Source organism: Caretta caretta, chromosome 18 (assembly GCF_965140235.1).
Source record: "Caretta caretta isolate rCarCar2 chromosome 18, rCarCar1.hap1, whole genome shotgun sequence".
Classification (NCBI taxonomy): domain Eukaryota; kingdom Metazoa; phylum Chordata; order Testudines; family Cheloniidae; genus Caretta; species Caretta caretta.
The window spans coordinates 23,730,807-23,751,994 of record NC_134223.1 but is presented as its reverse complement, the minus strand read 5'-3'; the positions used below and the strand labels follow the sequence as shown (position 1 = coordinate 23,751,994).

General features: G+C 43.5%; 1 protein-coding gene across 3 annotated transcripts; it reads left to right on the top strand.

The window, feature by feature from the left end:
• Window positions 1-3,390: 3,390 nt before the first annotated feature.
• ERRFI1 (ERBB receptor feedback inhibitor 1) lies at window positions 3,391-20,352 on the top strand. 3 transcript variants are annotated; one of them, XM_048824673.2, is made up of 5 exons: window positions 3,394-3,619; window positions 8,836-8,966; window positions 15,890-16,085; window positions 16,217-16,293; window positions 18,379-20,351. In XM_048824673.2, exons 2-5 carry the CDS (start codon window positions 8,894-8,896, stop codon window positions 19,575-19,577), a joined length of 1,545 nt encoding a protein of 514 aa, XP_048680630.1. In that variant the 5' UTR covers window positions 3,394-3,619; window positions 8,836-8,893; the 3' UTR covers window positions 19,578-20,351. The 3 variants fall into 3 exon arrangements, with proteins under 3 accessions (XP_048680632.1, XP_048680630.1, XP_048680631.1); XM_048824674.2 differs by lacking the exon at window positions 8,836-8,966 and having other exon boundaries at window positions 3,395-3,619; XM_048824675.2 differs by lacking the exons at window positions 8,836-8,966; window positions 15,890-16,085 and having other exon boundaries at window positions 3,391-3,619; window positions 18,379-20,352.
• The last annotated feature ends 836 nt before the right edge of the window (window positions 20,353-21,188 follow it).

Sequence of the window (21,188 nt, the reverse complement as noted above, 5' to 3'; positions counted from 1 at the left end):
CTTTTCTGTAAATGTGTATGTGTGTGTGTGTATGCATGTACATATACATATAAACCAGCTGGAAACACACACACAAACTAGTTCATAATGAAAAGTGGTAGTTCAAACAACCTGCAAGAAGTTTGAGAATTTTTTGACCTATTTCTTTAATAACCTCTTTAAACATTTACTGTAGCATCTTTCTCTAGCATTGTTGATTAATGTGGATTCAGTTGCAGTGAATAGTAATGATAAATGTCAAAATATTTTAAGGTTTCAGAGTAGCAGCCGTGTTAGTCTGTATTCGCAAAAAGAAAAGGAGGACTTGTGGCACCTTAGAGACTAACTAATTTATTTGAGCATAAGCTTTCATGAGCTACAGCTCACTTCATCGGAAGCTTATGCTCAAATAAATTTGTTAGTCTCTAAGGTGCCACAAGTCCTCCTTTTCTTTTTGCGGATACAGACTAACACGGCTGCTACTCTGAAACTTAAAATATCCAACCTTTCTCAACGTATCCCTGAGTTGCATGCATGCCAGTCTGCTAGGCGACCAATAGTTTATCTAGTCCAAAGCAGGATTAACTACCTTTATTAGTGTCAATGGACAATCAAGGTGTGCTAGGGCACATCAAGGGGATAGCGTAATTGAAGAAAAATCCTCAAAGTGGAACAATGAGGCTTCTGTTCCCTGGGTTTCATGGAACATTCCCTTCCCATGCAGCTTTTCCTGAAATGAGCTTGCATAGTGGTTCAGTCAGCTACTTACTTGCCTCTACAGAAAAAAGAAAAACAAAACCTAGATTTAAGGCCTGGTTCAATAAACCATCACCTGCTGCAACAAACGATGCATTGTTACCCCTTGGAACTTAGACAGCTGACTTCCCAAAGGAAGAAAATTAAAAATGATAGCAGAGACTATTAAATTAGAAAGTCTCTACTTTGTTCTTGTGGCTCTATCCATTTTTCCTGTGTATATTTTTTGCTAATGTGATACTAGTTAACTTTCTATTTCTAACATTACCATTGCCATGGCTTGTAGTAACTGAATAAAGGGTATGCCATGGTATCTAGGAGCTAAAGTTGTCTAAATGGACCTGACCCTCTCCAACCCTCCATGCTTCTTTCATTTTGTTTTTCTCTATTCATCATCTTCTTCCTAATTTTTCCCACCTTATTCTCAGTATGTGGTCATGTGAAAAAAATTGTAGTTTTAGAGGACAGTGGGGCATTTTCTCCCCAAAATTGCATTGTGTTCTGAAAACACTCAGACTTGGTCTCCTGCAGTTATGAGTTCCACTGTCAGGAACCTTCTTACTATTTATTATTTATATTACAGTGCTATTGCCCCAGTTAGGATTGGGGCCACATTGTGCTGTCACTGTACAAACATAAAATAAAAAATATCCTGCCCTACAGAGATTGCAGTCTAAATGACCATCAAGAAAACTCTGTCCCACGGTCCCAAGAGTCTCATCTTGGCTCTGTCAACTGCAAAGTTCTTCCAGAATGTAATGTTCTCAGTGGGTAGCAGCTAGAGAGGCAATCTCTCTAACAACCATGGCCTACTTTTGCCCCCTTATTCACATAAGTAGTCCCACTGAAAGCAATATTAAGGTACTACACAGTGTAAGGATAGCAAAATGTGTTTTAGGGGATTTATAGATTGGGAAGAGGATTTCAATTTGATATGACATGAATAGAAACTGGACCCAGAAATAAATAGGAAGCCAATGGATCATGTGATGCTTAGAGAGATGTGCTCTCTTAATTTGCCAGTGGCTACATGTTATACATGTTGAATTTCCATAATGCCTTCATTTTCACCACCAGAAATCTAAACTAGAACTGAGGAAAGACATTGATCATGATGGAAAGGTCTGTCCACCTGGAGATGGGAGAAGGTCATCCTCATTGCTGTTGCAGTCTGTGTTGTCCAGCAACAGAGAAGAGTACAGTGTGATGCACACCTCCTTGATGGGCAGATGACTTAGATTTTTATCCTTTATTGAAGACAAGGTTTCAGTCACCTCTCCAGAATGTCTGTCTCTTCCTACCAATATTAATTCTGTCTTCCCTGGTTTAGGTTTGAGTCAGCTGCTTTTCATCCATTTATTTAAGTCTTTTAATCAAGACTAGAGACCTTTCTAAAAGATATGCTGTCTGTAGCTCAAGCAGAAGTTGTGGGAGTGATGCAGATTTTTTGGGTGTGAGATACTACAGTCTGTTATGCAGGAGTTCAGATGGAATGATCAAAATGGTCCCTTCTAGCCTTAAAATCTATTAATCTATTTTTCTTCAAGGCACTATGAGATCTTGGTCACATCTATAGAAAGACAGATGTTAAGATGGGAGTTGTCAACATAGTATTGATTCTGAATTTGTCCACAAAAATTATGAGAAAATATGACCTATGAGGAAAGACTGAAAAAATTGGGTTTGTTCAGTCTGGAGAAGAGAAGACCAAGAGGAGATATGATAACAAGTTTTCAAGTACATGAAAGGTTGTTACAAAAGGGAGGGAGAAAAACTGTTCTACTTAACCTCTGATAGAACAAGAAGCAATGGGCTTAAGTTGCAGCAAGGGTGGTTTTCATTGGACATTCAGAAAAACTTCCAGTCACGGTGGTTAAGCACTGGAATAAATTGACTAAGGAGGTTGTGGAATCTCCATCATTGGAGATTTTTAAAGCAGGTTAGACAAACATCTGTAAAGGATGGTCTAGAGATAATACTTAGTCCTGCCATGAGTGCAGGGGATTGGACTAGATGAGCTCTCGAGGTCCCTTCCAGTCCAACAATTCTATGCATTAACAGGGTCAGACTTACGAAATACGTTTTTATGAACAAATGTGGTGCACACTATATATCTGTCTTTATCCTCATTAATGCTGTAGCAGAGCATCTCAAAAGCTAACATATGGTCACTCAATACCTGACAGATTGGGCACTGCTGTTAACCCTGTTTCACAGATGGGTAACTGAGGCCCAGAGGGGCTAAGTGACTTGCCCAAGGTCACCTGGCTTCTGTGGCAAAGCAGTGAATTGAACCCCCACTCTTCTCCCCTACCCACTAGGCCATCCTGCCTCTTGCCCCTATAGGCACAGACCACAGAGGGGCAGCACTCTGAGCATTAGTCCCTTGCGTAGCAGTAGCACCCAGGGGCTGGCTGTGCAGGGCGCTGCACAGAGGCAGTCCATGGCACCAAGCAGGACAGTGCTGTAGCAGGAGGAACTAGGAGGCAGCCTACACGCCAGGAGCCGTTGCCAGGGCAACGCTCCGCCCGCGCAGCTGCACGTGCCATTGGCCGTTCGCACAGAGGCGTGTCTCTGTCTCGCGCACGCTGGGCCTCACGGCCCGCGTCAGCTTGCCTCAGAATCGCGCCCTCACGCGGCACCCGCCGTCGCCCCTTTAAGGCTTATTTTATCTCTGAAGCCAGTGATGGCGGAGGGCGCGGCCCGGCCAGGGGCGTGGTCTCCAGGGTTGGCCACGCCCACCAGTATAAGAACGGCGGCTGCGAGCCGCGGGCGCGCAGGATTTACTTGGAACGTGCTCGTGGGGTACTCGGGGTTTGAGTGTGGCGCACGCGCAGTGTCCCCCAAGGCGGGCAGGGATATGCGGAGCCGCGGCGCCGTCTGGGTGAGTGATTCCCGGGGCTGCAGGGCTGCGCCGGGACCGGCCCCCTTCGGGGCGCTCCAGGAGTGCGGGGCTGCCCCGCCAGGGACCCTGGGCTCGGCCCCCACTTCTCCAGGCACCGCTCTCGGGAGCGCTCGTTGCCATGGCAGCCGGGCCCTGCTGTGAGGCGCGGCGGCCTCTGGCTCCTCGAGCCTGGCTTTGCCCGCGGCCGCCGGGACTAAACAATCGCGGCTCTCGGGGAAAGGCCGCTCCCCGCGGCGCGGCGGGCCCGGAGGCGCGGCGGGCAGCCGAGCGAAGGCGCCCCGCGCTCCCCGGAGCTGGGCAGGGGCTGCTCGCGCTGTCCGATCGGTGCCAGGGCGCTGGGAGGGGGCGAGCCGCGGCGCCGGGCAGAGCAGCTCCCTGGGCTGGCAGGACCGGGCCTGGCGGGTTAGTCACGCACCCGTGGCTCGGGCTGGGGCCGCACTGTGCGGAGGCGTATGGGTGACTGCAGGTGCACCTGCCAGCCAGGTGGGGCGGGACTGGTGACCAGGCAGCTGTCGGGTGAGGGAAGGGGAGGCCGAAGCCCTGAGTGCCCAGCTATTTCCTGGCCCCTCGAGACCCGTCTGCGTTCGGCGCTGCGGGTCAGTGACCGTTAACGTGGGGCTTCACCCGCGTCTGTTTTTATCCAGGTTCTAGTAGACTGTGTTTGGCTTCCCATAGGCTGAACTGCTCCTAGAGCTGAGATTCTAGAGATGCAAGAGCTCTTTAACTTTTTTTTTAAAGTTGTACTTCAAGTCAGTGGTTCTCAAAGGGCACTGTAACCCCCTTCTGACAACAAAAATTACTACGAGACCTCAGGAGGGGGGACTGGAGCCCGAGCCCTGCTGCCCTGGGCAGCGGGGCCAAAGCTGAACCCCAAGGACTTCCACCCTGGGTGGGGGCATGTAACTTTAGCCTTCGTGCCCAGGGCTGAAGCCCTCAGGCCTTGGCCCCCAGCAAATCTAACACCAGCCCAAGGGACCCCATTAAAATGTGTTCATAATGCACCTTGGGGTCTTGACCCACAGTTTGGGAACCCCAGCTTTAAGTGCTTCCCTAAATTCAGCTAACAGATACAGGGATCATAGCGCAACTAAGGGCCTGTGACTAAAACTTTAGCTCCAAGTTCTCTGGAAGGCAAGGAAAGTCTTTTAGTCAGTCTTCACCATTAATTGTTTACCTTATTACAGACTAGTCACAGTGGTCCTGAAAGAAAAAAATATTAAGTATGTAATGATATTTTATAGGATGAACTAAGTTACAAAATCACCTAACTTCTGAGTCACCTGCCAGTATTGAAGATAAGATGTTTTAGGTCCAAAAATTTGTAATTTTTACTTTTGTTGATCCAAAAAAGATGATACTTGTATCTTGTCTACCTTTGCTTCTCTCAGTCATAATTATTACTGTAACTTATTATTTAATAAGGCATTCAAGTGCAATGGTTAACTAAATATTTGGATTTTAGAAGGGGGAGGGGAAACATTTTCCTGAAAATGTTTATTATTTAACCTGGCTATGTTGTTGTGCTATTTGAGCATACTGCAGGCAATTTAATTACATTAATTTTGCCAAGTAGTAAAATACACGATATATAAAAGTTCCAATTTTAAGCCATGATCCTACAAACACCTAAGCATATGTGTAACTTTACTCACACCAGTAGTCCCAGTGACCTCAATGTGCTTAAGTATTACACCAGCATTGAGGCCCTCATTCTTCATCCTAAAATGTTGTTGGCACATTAACAAGACCTTCTGTTATGAATGAAGAAACTGAGCCAGAAAAAGATAATTTATTTTTGTTTGTTTGAAAGCTAGTAACTGAAATTCCAGGTACAGCTGGACATGAATGTGCAATTGACCACTCTATATCACCTAGCTGTAGAAGTTAGAGAAAGCAAATGTATAGTTTAAAACTCTGCACCAGTATGTATACTTTGTAAGCAGCATAGAAAGGAAGGTTTTTTTGTATAAAAACTTATACAAAGTTTTATGAAAACTAGTTACACTTCACACATTTACTGTCTAACTTATTGCAGCACACTTTAATGTGGCTAGTTATAGGTCTGTATTCCCATTACACACTTCTGTTTTCAGGAGTTATAACTCTGCCATAATATTTTTCCTCTGGACTGAACCATCAGAGTGGGTAGTAGAAACTCTTTTTCCTTCTACTTGATTTGTTAACCTTTAAATAAACTGAAAGCATATTGTGGGTTCAGATGCTTCTTTTTGCATACTAATTTAAGATGACTTAAATTTTCTTGATCACTCTAGCCCTTAATATGGGCTCATGGCTTGGGTTTTTTTCAAAATAGCCCATTTTTAATGTTCAAAACCCAGGACAGCACTGTACACTTAATGTATAACATATATCTTCATTTTGTACACTTCCTGTGAATACACACTACTCTACTTGCACAATATGAATGGTGTATAGTGGCTTTGAAACTTCAGTGGTCTCATGGAACTTATCCACAGCTTGAGGGTTTTTAATAGTATAATTTAGCCATGATCTGTTATTCCTGGTCTGCAGGTAAGGATGGTATATTGGATGGCAAAGGCTCTGAGGGACAAGGTCACTGGCAGATTTTTGAATCTGTCATTCTATGGTACAGTGCTTGAAGGATGCACACCAGGGTTCAGAGGCGCTCTTTCCACCAGCTCCCAGTGTTCTTTTCAGCTGCTGATTGTTGGCAGGAAAGAGCTCTCCCGCCCATAGGCACAGACTCCGTGGATGCTCCGGAGCTGGAGAACCCATGGAGAAAAAATGGTGCGTGCTGAGCACCCACCGGCAGCCACCCTGTCATCACCTTCCCCTCCCCTCTGCACCTCCTGCCTGCCTCAATCAGCTGTTTGCGGGGAGGGGAAAGGAGGGAGGACATGGTGCATTTGGGAGAGGGGGCTGGAAGAGGTGGGGTGGGGTGTGGCCTTGAGGGAAGGGTTGGAGTGGGGGTGGGGCCTCGGCAGAGCTGGGGGTCGAGCACTCCCCTGGCACAGTGATAAGTCTGTGTTCCTGCCGACAAAAAACTTCCACCCCGACCGCAGGAGAGTTTTCCTATGGACAAAGCGCTGTTTGTTGGCAAAACTTTTGTTTTTCAAGGGGTGTGTGTGTTTTTTTTTAACACTGTTTTATCCTTCAGTTGCCAATGTAGACAGCCTTTACCTTTTGAAAAGATCAGGAATGTTGAATCTGACTTTCCTAATCTTGGCACAGGGAGGCAGGGGAGTGGGGGCTTGCCTCGGGTGCTTATTGTGAGCTCATACACATTAATTGAAGGGGTGGGGGTAAGGAGAGGAAGAGGAGAGTGTGAATCTTTAACAAAGACAGCCTTTGTCCCAACTACTGAATAGACACAGGAGTTAAAATAGGTAGTAGCAAAAACAAACAACAAACCTACATTTTAAAAAGCCAAACTGAAGTCTCCCCACTTTTAGTCTCTTTCAATGTTATTTTATAGTTCTGCCACCACCATAGAGTTCTCCAGGGCAGATGTGGTCTGCATTTCTCGTGAAGAAAACAAGCAGAATATTTTAACCAAGCCTCTCAGGCGTTCTTTATGTACCATAAAGAAGCTAAAAAAGGCCACAAAACTCATTTGTCTGTCCTTTGCAAGTTGTCTTCAAAATCCAAATAATCTAATAGGCTTTCATCAAGTGTGCCCAGGACAGAAAGCTGACAGGGTTCTTTAGGGCTTAGTTAACACCTTTCTTTTGGAGAGAGAAATTAAAGTTTTGATTCAAGACCCTCACCTTCCCTCCTTCCAAGCGCAGGAGGTATTGTAGAAGTGAAAAATCTTAATTCTGAATTTCTGGTACAGTAATGTGGAATTTATCAAATTTAGTATAGTTATTTAGGTGTTGGCAGAATTTGAACCAGTTATGCATTAAGTTGTGTGTCTTATTTTTTAAATGTGAGCTGGCTATATCCACTATAAGACTTCATGATACTATACACCAGTGGTTCTCAACCCGGGGTACATATATTCTCGGGGGTGGGGTTTGGGTTTGGGGGGTGGCAATAGAGGTCTTCCAGGAGGTATGTCAGCTCATCTAGATATTTGCCTAGTTTTACAACTGGCTATATAAAAAGCTTTAGTGAAGTCAGTACAAGCTAAAAATTCATATAGGCAATGACCTGTTTATACTGCTCTATATACAATATCAATGTTTCTCAACCTCAGGATGGGTTTAGGGCGATTGCAAGTGCAGGGCCTGTAGTACGGGGTGGCAAGCAGGGGCCCCATGAAGCTAAGATACATGCTGAAGCCCAAGCCTGCCTCCTGGGGCTCAAGCCAAAGCCCCGCTGCCCAGAGCTGAAATCAGACTCCTGAAAGGGATACAGTAGTTGGGAAAGGTTGGGAACCACCGCTGTATATCAAGGCTGAATATGAGACTGAAATCTGACAAGCAGAGGCAGGGCAGTCATTTCACTACTTAATTGTTAGTTTTTAGTCTGCAATTTAGAAGTTCTCCTAAATACTGTTTTTGGATCACCAAATTAAGTACAGTTAAAACCTGGGCTAAGTCCCCTGTAGATGGCAAATAGAAAAGTCCCTTCATTCCATCCAAAAATCACTGTCTCCCACAACTCTGTCACATAATTTGGCTGTTCTAGTTGCTTTAGCTGTTCTTCTACCACAACTTTAAGCTTCTACACAACTCCACTTCTGCCCATCTCTGCTTTTATTTCTATCATCCATCTTTTTCCAAGCTGCTATTTGTTCCTTTGTCATCTTCACCCTGCTTGCTGCCCTTTATGCTTTGAACAGTCTTCCTGTCTGTGTGCACCAAGCTACCACTTGCTCTCAATAAAGGATTTAATTTTCAGTCTTTGGTCACATGAAGTACTGTGTGATTTAGATCGCAGATGTGGGTTGGAGACTGTCTTGTTCTGAAAAGCACTAAGCACACTTACCATGGTGTTCTATAAATAAGATACAATCGTATAAAACAAATGGTTTTTAAAAAGCCATGTTCTTAGGACTGTTTGCCAGATGTGAGTTTCTTGGCATTATATAATGACCACTGGAGAAACTCGACTTTCAAAGCCTAATTACAGCATGCCATGAGTTTCAGGAGGTAGATTAAATAGTAACATCAATAGGCTTTCCAATTAGGATCTGAAATGGTTAAATGTTAAAAACAGCATAAAGGGTTAGCGATCATTCCAAATTAACAGAAATCTCCTTCTAAAAGTATATTATAGGAGGAAATTACATCATATTGTCAAATAAGGAAGAGCTAAGCTGAACGGATGACTTGTATGACAAAAATGTGCCCCTCCTATGAATTGCTTCTGAGATTCGTTAATGATACGTGGTGGCAAGGTGAGCAAAATTAGGTTAAGAACATGTGTTCTTACTGCTTTAAAGTAGCAATGTTTTTCCTTTTAAGAATGTGTAGTAGATGGATGCAGCTTATACTTCCTTATGTCATAGAGCATGATCTGTTATCCCTTCAGCAGGTAGCATCACAGAGTGTAATCCCTGTCCAGGTTTTTTGTAGGCATTCAACAATTTTCACTGCAAATTGCATCCAATTCCATTACGTGTAGTGCATCCTGAAAGCACAGTTTGACCTCCTGTGCATATCAAAATGATTTGATGCTCCTGAGGGAATTCTGTGACAACAAAATTTAATAATTCTGTGCACAGTATTTTAAAATTCTGCAAGTTTTATTTGTCAATAAGTAAATGCAGAGGCTCCAGCATGGCAGTGAGGAGCACAGGCCACTGGCTGCATGAAGGTGGAAGATCACCCTGCAGCCGCCCCACCCTTAGGACACGACTCAGCGGTGAGGCTGCATCTGACCCTGACACAGCACAAGTTCTGGGCCTGCCCCAGAAACACCCAGGGGCCATGCCCTTCTGCACCAGGTGTGGGGCAGGTAGGCTCAATCAGGCAGGATCCAAGTATGGAGGGGTTCAGTATGGGGTGAAAGGATTCTGTGTGTGTGGGGGGGAATCTGGATGCACAGAGGCTCATTGGGGGGTTGCAGATGCAGGGGCAATGGGACTCTGCACGGGCTTCCAGATGAAGATTGTTGGGGATCAGTGGAGGGGTCTGGGTGTGGGGGTCTCAGTGGGGGGTGGGGGCTCTGAGTGCTGGGGGAGTGGGGCTTGGGGTGGGGTCTGGGTGCAGCTAGTTGGTGGTCAGTGGTGTTGGGGTCTGGATGTGGGGGCTCAGGGTAGTGGTTTGAGTGCAGGGAGCTCTGTGGGGGGTGATCTGAGTGCAGGGGTGGGTCTGGAGGCTGGTAGTCTGGATTCAGTGGGGCTCTAGATGCAGGGGTTGAGGTTCAGTGGGGTGGGTTTTGGGCATGGAGGATCAGGGGGGTTCTGGATGTACTGGGTGAGGCTTGGCAAGGGTGTCTGGGTATGGGAGGTCTGGATGCACGGGGTTGAGTGGATGGGGTAGCAGCTCCCCGTACAGTGACCCCTCCCCTGACAGCTGAGGAGTGATGGGGGCAGCAGGGGAGGCTTCTGAGGGTTGGTCTGGGGGAGGCTTCTGAGGGTTGGTCTGACATAGCCTCAGCTACTACTTGGAGGGGAAGAAGAAGTCCATCCTCTCCTGCCTCCAGCCCAGCTGGGACTAGCAGCTGATCCCAGCTCAGGGTAGGAGCCACTGGGGTGCCCCCAACCCCGCGATGATTTACTTCTCAGCCGTCTGCTCTGGGTGCCTGAAATGCTGTACCTGCGCTGCTAGGGAGTGGTGCGTGACTGCTCTTGCAGCTTCCCTTTGCTTCCTTGTCAGAAAGTCATTTTTCAGTGTGGAAGCTAAGAAATCTGCGGGGGACATGAATTCTGCGCAGAATTCACCCAGGAGTAATTTGAGTACTGTAATGGTGATTGCCTGACAGAAATGCCAAAAAATAAATAACTGAGGTATCTGAATGTTCCATAGCTTTCAGAAAAAATGGCTGCAGTCTAATAAAACATTGCTGCAAGATCATAACAATAGACTGAGTTGAAGCTGAGAAATGGAAATTCACATTTTAATTTCTGGTCAGATATGAAAAACAAATATTGTAGCTGCAATGTAATTGTAGTATGTGCATAGATATATTTTTCAGAAGGAGAGCTGCTAAAAATCTACATAGGGCATGCCATATATTATATACTATTGTAACATCCAAATATTTATACTTGTCGCAATATGGTCTGGGAAGAATGTTTTTAAATTTAATTCCCTCCTTGTCTAGTTACGTTGCTAACCATGATGGAGCGCAATGGCTGATCACAAACTGTCACAAACCCATTATTTTACATTGCTTTAGCTTGGGTCTCCTGAGTTTAGTGACTGAAGCAAGAACTAATTGTAGTTTTCCTTTATAGTAATTTAGCTTCTTGACTAGATACAAGCCTGTGAGGACTTCCTGAAAATATTATAATTTGTGTATCTTTCTAATCACCTTAGTCCAGGCAAGTAGGGTTTATCAGTATAACTGGGAAACCCATTGTGAAAACCATACTTGCTAACTCATTCATTTGCACAACAAATATCATAAACCAAGGACACAGTAATTTAGCTTTATTTATGGTATGGCTAGTATATCCTATTATATTTTGTAAAATGAATTAAATTGTCATGTGATTTCATGAAAGTACAATATTTTATTAAATCTTTGCTAATCCACAAACCCAGTAACTGTCACATAACTGATGGTCTCACCCCACCTTCTCTGTAAAATGAGTTTCTGCTGCAAATTAATGTTGTTCATAAATCCATGAACAAAACTGACTTTTTCGAATGTATTCCTCAGTAACCTTATTGAGAGTGTACCATCCAAAAGCAAGAGTTAATGCAGCTGTCTCTCATAGATTCTCAGGGTTTGCTCTTTACTAAGCTTCAAGTTCGCAATGCTAAGCAGTTTGCTACATATTTTAAAATAGTAGCACAAACTCTTTAAACCCAGGATGCAAAAAGGTAAAACTGACTTGGTAGTAAAGGAGAACATGCAGTTATGTTGCCCTTTTTGCTTCCCCTCCTACTCCCACTTCAAGAACATAGGAAGCTGGGACAGTTTCATAACAGTCCATTCACATTTCCCTGTTGAAATGTAGAGGCAGGTCACCTTCTATGAATTCACAAAGAGATTATTGTTTGAAGTGAGTAGGCTTTATGAACGCACAACTTGTCTTTGTTTCCATCACCTAGTTTTCTGAATTAAAAAAATAATGAGAAGTACCTTTGAGTGTAATATTTAAGTATCTATTGAAATGGAAGCTTAGAACTCCAAGGGGATTTCAAAGCAGGTAATACTTGCACAATCGCTCTGAAAGCTGAGATTTAGACAGCATTTTAGGAGGTTGACACATACACTAATTACTACTAGTGGTTTTGGCATGGGAGCAGGTGGAGGCTGGTCCTCTTAGAATCCCTGCAGGCTTTTTCATGTAATCAGAGTAAGCACTCTACTCTACATGTGCTTTCAAACTATTTAAACACCAGTCTCCTTCCTATTTCAGCTTGTTTTTTTATACTGCAACAGACACTTTCTCTATGAAAGAAAAGGAGTACTTGTGGCACCTTAGAGACTAACCAATTTATTTGAGCATGAGCTTTCGTGAGCTACAGCTCACTTCATCGGATGCATACCGTGGAAACTGCAGCAGACTTTATATATACACAGAGAATATGAAACAATACCTCCTCCCACCCCACTGTCCTGCTGGTAATAGCTTATCTAAAGTGATCATCAGGTTGGGCCATTTCCAGCACAAATCCAGGTTTTCTCACCTTCTACCCCCCCACACAAATTCACTCTCTGGGGTGGGAGGAGGTATTGTTTCATATTCTCTGTGTATATATAAAGTCTGCTGCAGTTTCCACGGTATGCATCCGATGAAGTGACCTGTAGCTCACGAAAGCTCATGCTCAAATAAATTGGTTAGTCTCTAAGGTGCCACAAGTACTCCTTTTCTTTTTGCGAATACAGACTAACACGGCTGTTACTCTGAAACTTTCTCTATGGTCTTGCCAGTTCTTGTAAGCACAATAAGGTGAAAACACTGGGGTAAATCAAATCTAGTGCAAACGCTTGGACCCATTCTTAGTATTTGAGCCTACAGATTAATTATTTTTAAACTGCATTTTCTAATTCTTGCCACTTCTAACAATTTAACAAGTGTGAAGTAGCTAGTAAATTGAGCCCTTACCTGTCCTCTAGGCAACAAGTGAAGACTTAAAATGTTGACACAACTTCATGACATAAGCAGTCAAACTCCAATTGGAACAAACATTTCTAGTTTAGGACACTTGCTCAATGTGATATAAACTGGCATGGATTGATGTCTTTCTTTAATGCTACATGAAACTGAGTTTGAGGATCAGTGTCCTACCTTGAGTCTCAGCCCCGTAGTGGATAGCCCTGTTTGTGCTTGTACAACTGAAAGAATGAGAGGTTAATATTTTAACTGGAGTCTCATGTATCTTTAACTCATTTGCTAGTTATCCGCTAATAGAATGGCTTTAATCGCTTTCCAGAATTACATATCCATGTATTTCTTAAAGAAAATTTTAATCTTATTGGTTGGTGACCATTCAAACATGTTGATTTGGAACTAAATATAGCCGTTACACTAAATTTGGTACTTTTTGCTAACCAGGAGGATACACTGTAGCTATCCAAGTTTATTTAATAATTATATAGCTTAACATACATTTTATTCAGGTTAATAGCTTTTACTTTTTTAATTTATGCCTTAATGTAAAGTTATCATAATTTCAAATTGGTTTATTTTTAAAAAGAAAAATGTATTTAAATAAAAAAAACAGATTTTTTGTTTTTTAATCATAGATTTTTATCCACCCTAGCTTCCATTGTTTGATGAGTGTCTCTAACTTGATTTAGTGATGTAAGAATTAACTAGATAATGTTAAAAATAAATGCTGCTCTTTAGTGTCTCATAGTTAAGAAGTTTATAGTCTGTTTCAATAGTGAGTATCTATGAAAAGGGAAGAGCTGAAATAAAGATTTTTTTTTTTAAAAGACCATGGTGCAATCCTGTCATAGAAAAAATGGCAGAGTTTGAGTCTTGCACCATTCCAGCAAAGCTGATGTTCTCCCTTCTAAATTCTGGCAACATGTCTGACTAAGGCCTGGTCTACACTACGCGGGGGGGGAGTCAATCTAAGATACGCAACTTCAGCTACGAGAATAGCGTAGCTGAAGTTGATGTATCTTAGATGGAATTAGAATCACTTACTTTGCGTCCTCACAGCGTGGGATCGACAGCGCCGCTCCCCCGTTGACTCTGCTTCCGCCTCTTGCCCTGGTGGAGTTCCGGAGTCGACAGCAGAGCGATCGGGGATCGATTTATCATGTCTACACTAGATGTGAGATGGATCGATCACTACCCACCAATCCGGCGGGTAGTATAGATGTGGCCTTAAAAACACTTGGGTTGAGGGAGAAAGAAAGAAAACCACCTGCATTGATTGCATTGATGCAAATGTGTGCATGGTTATTCATGGTTTGTAAAACCTCCATGTTGCTTTATCTTGTATTACTGGCTCTCATTAAGAATTACAAACATGTATACAGTCTCAAACTATTTTGCAGACATTTATCTTTCTTGCCTCTATGAGGCCGAAAAATTAGTATTTTTCCCCATTTTATGGTTGAGGGAACTGAAGCAGAGAAAATAAATGACTTATTGCCCTACGTAGCAGCAAGAGTTGGTGTTAGAGCATGAGTTAAAACTCTGGAGAGCTTGCCTTGTCCCATACTTAGGACTGAGTACCATGTCCCCTTAAAACTGCAGATGGTTCTGTGGAACCTACCTCTTCCAGTATCATGGGAACAGGAGGTTAATTTATCGGTGCAGAAGAATGCACTCTTATTCCTGTACCATTTCTCTTGGGCACAAACTGGCTTTCTCTCGACAGAGAACAGGCAGGTTCCTTACTTATTCTTGAACATGCTTTCTAGGGGATAGAATAATGAAAGGCAGGGGAGGTGGGAGAGAACCGAACTTACCAACAGTACAGACTATTCATTGGGTATCCCTTAAAAAGCATGCCAGAGCATGATCTGGTCCCAAACACATGTCGGGTTTTACTTTTTGGAGAGAGTTTCCTTTCAAGTACCCAGAGATGTGGAGTATAACTGATCATGTTCAGTAAACATCTATCTCTTCATGATCATGTAAATGTCATTTTTATCTTGCCCTAAACAATACACTGTACTCCTTGAGCAGGTAAAGGGTCTGTTCTAAAGTGATTTTAGGGCATTTAATCTCTCTATTCAGGTGAGGAGACTGAGGTTCTCCTGCCTTGTTATATTTAATCCTCCTCACTTTATGCAGTTTTGTTTCACTGAGTTGCAGTTTCTCCACTGTCCAGAATGTACAGCTGATCTTTCAGAAATTGTGGGGAGAGTAGGTGGGTTCACACAAGCAAAACCTTGTAAAGCAGCATATTCCATATATTACAATTTCTAATTGAATTTCAAGTGTTTGTCAGAACTTCTGTTTCCCAATGTAAATGTGCCTACTAAACTATTGTGCACAGATTCAAAACAAGCTTTGTAGAAAAGGATGACTCTACTTCGTTTAGATTTGCTCAACCCCATTGCTTGGAACTGTTGTGGTATACATGCTAGGAAGAAACCTTGTGAGACCAACAAATCAATTTCTAGTAGCTAACACTTAAAGTGATTAATTATTCAATATAATGATCTTATCTGAAACCCTTGTGAATTGATCAAACCTTTGATTTAAGCAGTCACTTTATATTTAGTCTATTAGAATGAGTCTTTGACCAGATTACATTTGAAGTCAGGCTGTTGTGTTTTGGCTTCCTTTTAGGTTAAAACCCTTGGCAAAGTGACTCCTTATCACAATAATACAGAAGGAGGTTTGTCTAATACAATGTTATACAACGATTTGTATGTTTTGGCAAAGTTGGTGTGTCTGAGTAACTGTCAATATATGTACAAGGTCTGAATTTGCTGGCATAAAACTTCTATTCATCACCTGTTTTACTGAAACTTGAAAATCTTTGAATTGATGTTTCTCCAAAAATGAACTCTTACAGAACTACTTCTAATTATTGGATTTGTTTTTACAGTCACAGAAACAGAAGGACAAACACTTTGATGTGTGAAATATTTCCTTCTTTTCAGCAGGTGTTTGGGCCAGAGGGGCCCTCTCACAAAGGAGTCACTGTAATTCAGAGAGTTGGGTGGCATTTAAAATGAGAGACTCACTCATGTTTGCTAGTGGTACTTACACCCTCCTCTCCTCTGAAGGGAATGAAAGCTGCAGGATACCTGGCAAGAACTGTGGATTTCTAAAATTTGGAGACATTGCAGAGCAAGGCACAATGTCAACGGCAGGAGTTGCTGCTCAAGAAATGAGAGGTCCATTAAAAACTGGATTTCTCCATAATGGCCAAGGCATAGGGAGTCTGAAAACCTGCTGGACCGGCCACAATGGGTTCGAAAAGTAAGTGGGGAAAATTAACCTTGCAGGTGGATTTGAGAGTTCTTACCAAGCAAGTGACATAGATGGACCCAATTACTGGGATTAGGGCTTGTTCATGGTTCACTGACTCAGAATATTTTTTCCCTTTTCAGGACTTTCTTTAACATGGACCCTATAACAATGACATACAATCTGAATCCATCAGCACAGCAACATTGTACATCTATTGGTATGTACACAGAAGATTTTGAGTTGTATTGATACAAACTGTTTAGTGGAAGTGGTTTTGGAGAAAATCTGTCCCTTTTAATATCTACAATAGGAGAAAGAAAAGGAGTACTTGCGGCACCTTAGAGACTAACAAATGCTCAAATAAATGTTAGTCTCTAAGGTGCCACAAGTACTCCTTTTCTTTTTGCGAATACAGACTAACACGGCTGCTACTCTGAAACCTTTCTGATTTTAGACACCAGGCTGCCCTCTAGTGACAGATTTAAACACTTTGGCTCTCCTCCAACGTTTTTCTGACTTTCTACCTAGTATCTTAATAGTATACTTTTATTTGTTCTGAGGAAAATATTTAGTGTAAATAGTTGTGTTGTCAAATATTTAGCAAAACCTGCTAACGAGGATAGAACTCTGTGGAAATAGTTGCAAAGTGGTTGGGGCAAATCAACTGCATGTTAAAACATCTCTCATGGAGAGACATCCCTGTTTTAATCTAAGTTGTGCCATGAGTCTCTAATTGTCTTATTTAACTGGAGCACTGCTATAATATAAGTCATATATATATTACATGGTGTTGAATATTCTCCCTCTGATACTCCTGAGGGCATTCTGCACCAAAAAATTTAAAATTATGCACACAATATTAAATTCTGCAAAATTCAGCAAATTTTATTCGTCAATAAATGTGGCTCCAGCATGGCAGTGGGGTGCACAGGAGGAGCATTGAGGTGGGAGATCACCCTGAAGCCCCCACCTGCGCCCAGTATAGAGACTCAGCAGTGAGGGTACACCTGACACTGACACAGTGCAAGGGCTGGGCCTGCCCCAGAAATGTCCCAGGGTATTTCCCTCTCTGCCAGGTGCACCAGGTGTGGATGGGTAGGCTCAGCTCAGCAGGATCCAAGTGTGGAGGGACTTAGTGTAGGGGGATCCAGGTGAGAGGTTTCTGTGTGGGGCAATCTGGGTGTGGGTGGCTTAGTGGGAGATCTGGATGCAGAGGCTCGTTGGGGTGTTCTGGATGCATGGGCAATTGGACTCTGCAGGGGATCCAGGTGAAGGTAGTTGGGGCTCAGTGGGTGTGGGGAGATGGGGCTTGATGGGGTGGGGGTCCAGGTGCAGCTGGTTGGGGATCAGTGGTGTGGGGGGGCTCGTTGGAGGGATCCGAGTGTAGGGAGGTAGGGCTTGTCTGGGCGGGGGTTCGGTGGGCCTGCTTAACGGGGGAGCCCCAGCTGCTGCCAAGGGGATGCCACATGCTGAACTCCTGCTTCTTCCTGTGATTCCTCATCCCCTTTTCTTTTCCATCCCCCACCCTCACTCCTACCTTCCCTTCCTCCTGCCCTATTCCACCCACCCTTCCTTCCCCACTGCCTCTTCCTACTCACCCCCTCCTTCCCTCATTTTCCCCCTCCTCCCCCAATTACCCAGCCCAACCGTGGGCACTCTGTTGCACGTAATAGAAAGCAGGAAGGCTCCCAGCACACAGAAGCGGCAGATAACTAGCACTAGGACCCAGGAGGCAGCGTTCAGCTGCAGAGTTCTCAGAGCCGACACAGCCTCGTTCAGTTGGGCAGCTCTGCACTTGCAGAATGAGGGGTGGGGCAGTGGCATGTAATCCTGTGTGCCCCCCCCCCCCATGCCTCACCTTTGTTTGGAAGGGGGCAGTTCCCCCCACGCTCCCAAACAGCACCCACGGTCATCCCTCCGCGCAGCTTCCCTTTGCTTCCCTGCCATTTTCTGCAGGAAAACACAGGAAATCTGTGGGGGGCCATTTTCTGTGGGTGCACAGTCCCACAGAATCCCTCAAGGAGTACTCTGAGGATGCATGCTGTGAAGCTTGCTTAGGAATGGTGCAGTGTCCTGTGTAAAGCAAGCTATATGTATGGGACAACAGCTGGCTGTTCATAAACATATTGTTATGCAGGTGTGTTTCAGGATTACTGTAGTTAAGAGTTCTGTTAATTAAGGTATTAAGGATGCATTTTTCCTAGTGCTGAATTGGGAACAAATGAATGGCTAGATCATCTGTCACAAATTCATGGTGGTGGGGATGTAGACAGACATTCTTAACTTTATTTTCCCCTCCTAGGGCACATTTCAAACCCTGTACCAACAAATGGCTACTGCTTTACTGAAAGCTGTGTCAGGGTCCCACCTCAGAAATCCAGCCCATCTCCTCTTAGTCCCAAAAGTGAGAAGCTTAGTTCAAAGCATGAAGATTATCTTGTTCCTAGTTTCAGCAAACTGTCGGTAACTGTGGGCTGTGTTTCTGAGGAGATGCCTCCTCATACACTGACAAAGAGTGGACCACCTCAGTTTTCTTCTGCATCTTCCAGTGACCGCAGCTCTAGGCCACTACCTCCACTGCCCATTTCTGAGGACCTCTCTCCAGATGATGTCGACAGAGAGGTGGAATTCTTAACAAGTTCAGACACTGACTTTTTGTTAGATGATTATGAACTTCCTCCTTTTAAATCCAGTGCTCCAAGTAGGCGGAGTTTTAGGGGTTGCGGACAGATCAATTATGCCTATTTTGATGCCCCAGCAGGACCGAAAACAGAAGATAACAACTCTGCAAATAACCTAAATGGATGTACACAAACCCCATGTCCTCCTCCACAACAGCTGCATCGGCGTTTACGAAGGTCTCATTCAGGGCCAGCTGGATCATTTAATAAACCAGTAGTGAGGCTATCTAGCCACTTAAATAGGGCTTCTCCTAATTCTGATGAAGACAAACCAGAGGTCCCCCCTAGGGTTCCCATACCTCCTAGGGCGCTCAAACCGGATTATAGAAGGTGGTCAGCAGAGGTCACTTCTAGCGCATACAGTGATGAAGACAGGCCTCCCAAAGTGCCCCCGAGAGAACCTTTATCACGGAGCAATTCCCGTACACCGAGCCCTAAAAGTCTGCCATTGTACCTCAATGGGGTCATGCCCCCCACACAGAGCTTTGCCCCTGATCCTAAATATGTCAGCAGCAAAGCTCTACAAAGACAAAACAGTGATGGATCTGCGAACAGGGTCCCTTGCATTCTTCCCATTATTGAAAATGGTAAGAAGGCCAGTTCAACACACTACTATCTGTTGCCTGAAAGGCCTTCATATCTGGACAAGTATGAGAAATTCTTCAGAGAAGCAGAAGAAACCAGCTCAAGCACAGAAATGAAGTCCTGGTCTGGTGACTGCACCACAGCTGCTGCCACAGCAAAGCAGGACTCAAAAGCTAGAATGGACATGGTTGGCCACATGAAACGGAAACACCTGTCTTATGTGGTTTCTCCATAGATTCTTGGAACATAATTCACGATAGTTGCTTAGGATGGAGTAGATCTTAACCATGTTGCTAAGTTTTTGAGATCCAAGGAAAGGTTCTCAAATAATGAAGTAATGGAATTCTTCCTGTTTCAGCAGAAAAGTGAAGTATCAATGGTAAAGTCGTCTTACGATGCATATCTCTGAATTGTTTGTCTGGACTAAGCCTATCTTGGTCTGTATAATTGAAGACTGTAAAGCATTTATAGAAACGCATGGAGTAACCATAGCCATGTTGGCCAGTTATACACTATCCTAGAGTAATATATTTTGTAAAGGCATATTAAGAAAAAATCCAGTTTTGATGTCTGAAACCGAAATCAGGGAAGAAAGTGCAGTACAGTATTTTTGTTTTATATCACAGGCATTTCCAAAATAATAGGCTTGGCATTTTAAAATCTTTTGCAGAAAATAGCATTGCTGGGAACAAACCCTGTTCTCTTTAGCTTGGATGTGCTAACCTGGCTAGAAGGAAATTGACATCTACTTAAAGACTTGGAAGTGTTTTGGAAAGTGTTTAGACTTCTTTTAATATCTTCAATATTTTGAAAACTTAGTAGGATATAAGTAAAATTTTTAGTGAAGTGGCTTCCGACAGGGGTTAGACTTCTGCTTTTTTTATGGTGCCTCTTGGATTCTTTCACCCACTAACAGGCACATGGCAAAAAGAAAAGGAGTACTTGTGGCACCTTAGAGACTAACCAATTTATTTGAGCATGAGCTTTCGTGAGCTACAGCTCACTTCATCGGATGCATACCGTGGAAACTGCAGCAGACTTTATATACACACTGCAGTTTCCACGGTATGCATCCGATGAAGTGAGCTGTAGCTCACGAAAGCTCATGCTCAAATAAATTGGTTAGTCTCTAAGGTGCCACAAGTACTCCTTTTCTTTTTGCGAATACAGACTAACACGGCTGTTACTCTGAAAGGCACATGGCAGAATTCTGCAGATTTTCCTAGCAGAGACTTGGACCAGGTACTGCTAACCTTCACCCATTGTTCTCTTCATAAGGGGTCCAAGGAATGCATGTTAGTGCCCTAAAATTGACAGGGGAAAGGTATCTATCCACAATTGCTAGTAAATGGTCAGCAATGACTACATCCTTATTTGGTACAGTATACAAACTTCTGACTATTATAAACAGAAACACACAACACAAGCTGGTCTTGTGTTCTGGTTTCTATTCAGTATTTTCTGGTTGTGTAGTTTGTTTTTTTGGTAAATTAAACATGATTCCATTTACAAACCGTGTCAGTCACATCTGCCTTTGCTTCAGATACTGCTTCTTTCTGTTTGTTCTCCCCCCCCCCCCCCCCCCTTAGTCTGCCTCACTGTTCCACTTAGGTCCGGGGAGATGCAACACTTGTGCATTAGCTGTTTCTCGTGCATACTTCCACATATTTATCCTTTTATAGATAAGCACAAGAGAAGAGGTGCTCATTAATGGAGGTCCATTACTATAATGCTCTCCTCCTAATAGAAATGAACAAGCTGTTTACAGTTTAAACTGCTGAATGAGATATTTGAGCTATTTTAAAGCTTACTTTTATGTTTTAGTACAAACTAAATGAAGGTGAAA

Coding starts and splice junctions, on each gene's coding strand:
- ERRFI1 (XM_048824673.2), top strand. CDS start 8,894: ATGACTTGTATGACAAAAATGTGCCCCTCCTATGAATTGCTTCTGAGA. Junction 8,967..15,889: donor TAATGATACGTGGTGGCAAG/GTGAGCAAAATT, acceptor TCTCCTCTGAAG/GGAATGAAAGCTGCAGGATA. Junction 16,086..16,216: donor GGCCACAATGGGTTCGAAAA/GTAAGTGGGGAA, acceptor TTCCCTTTTCAG/GACTTTCTTTAACATGGACC.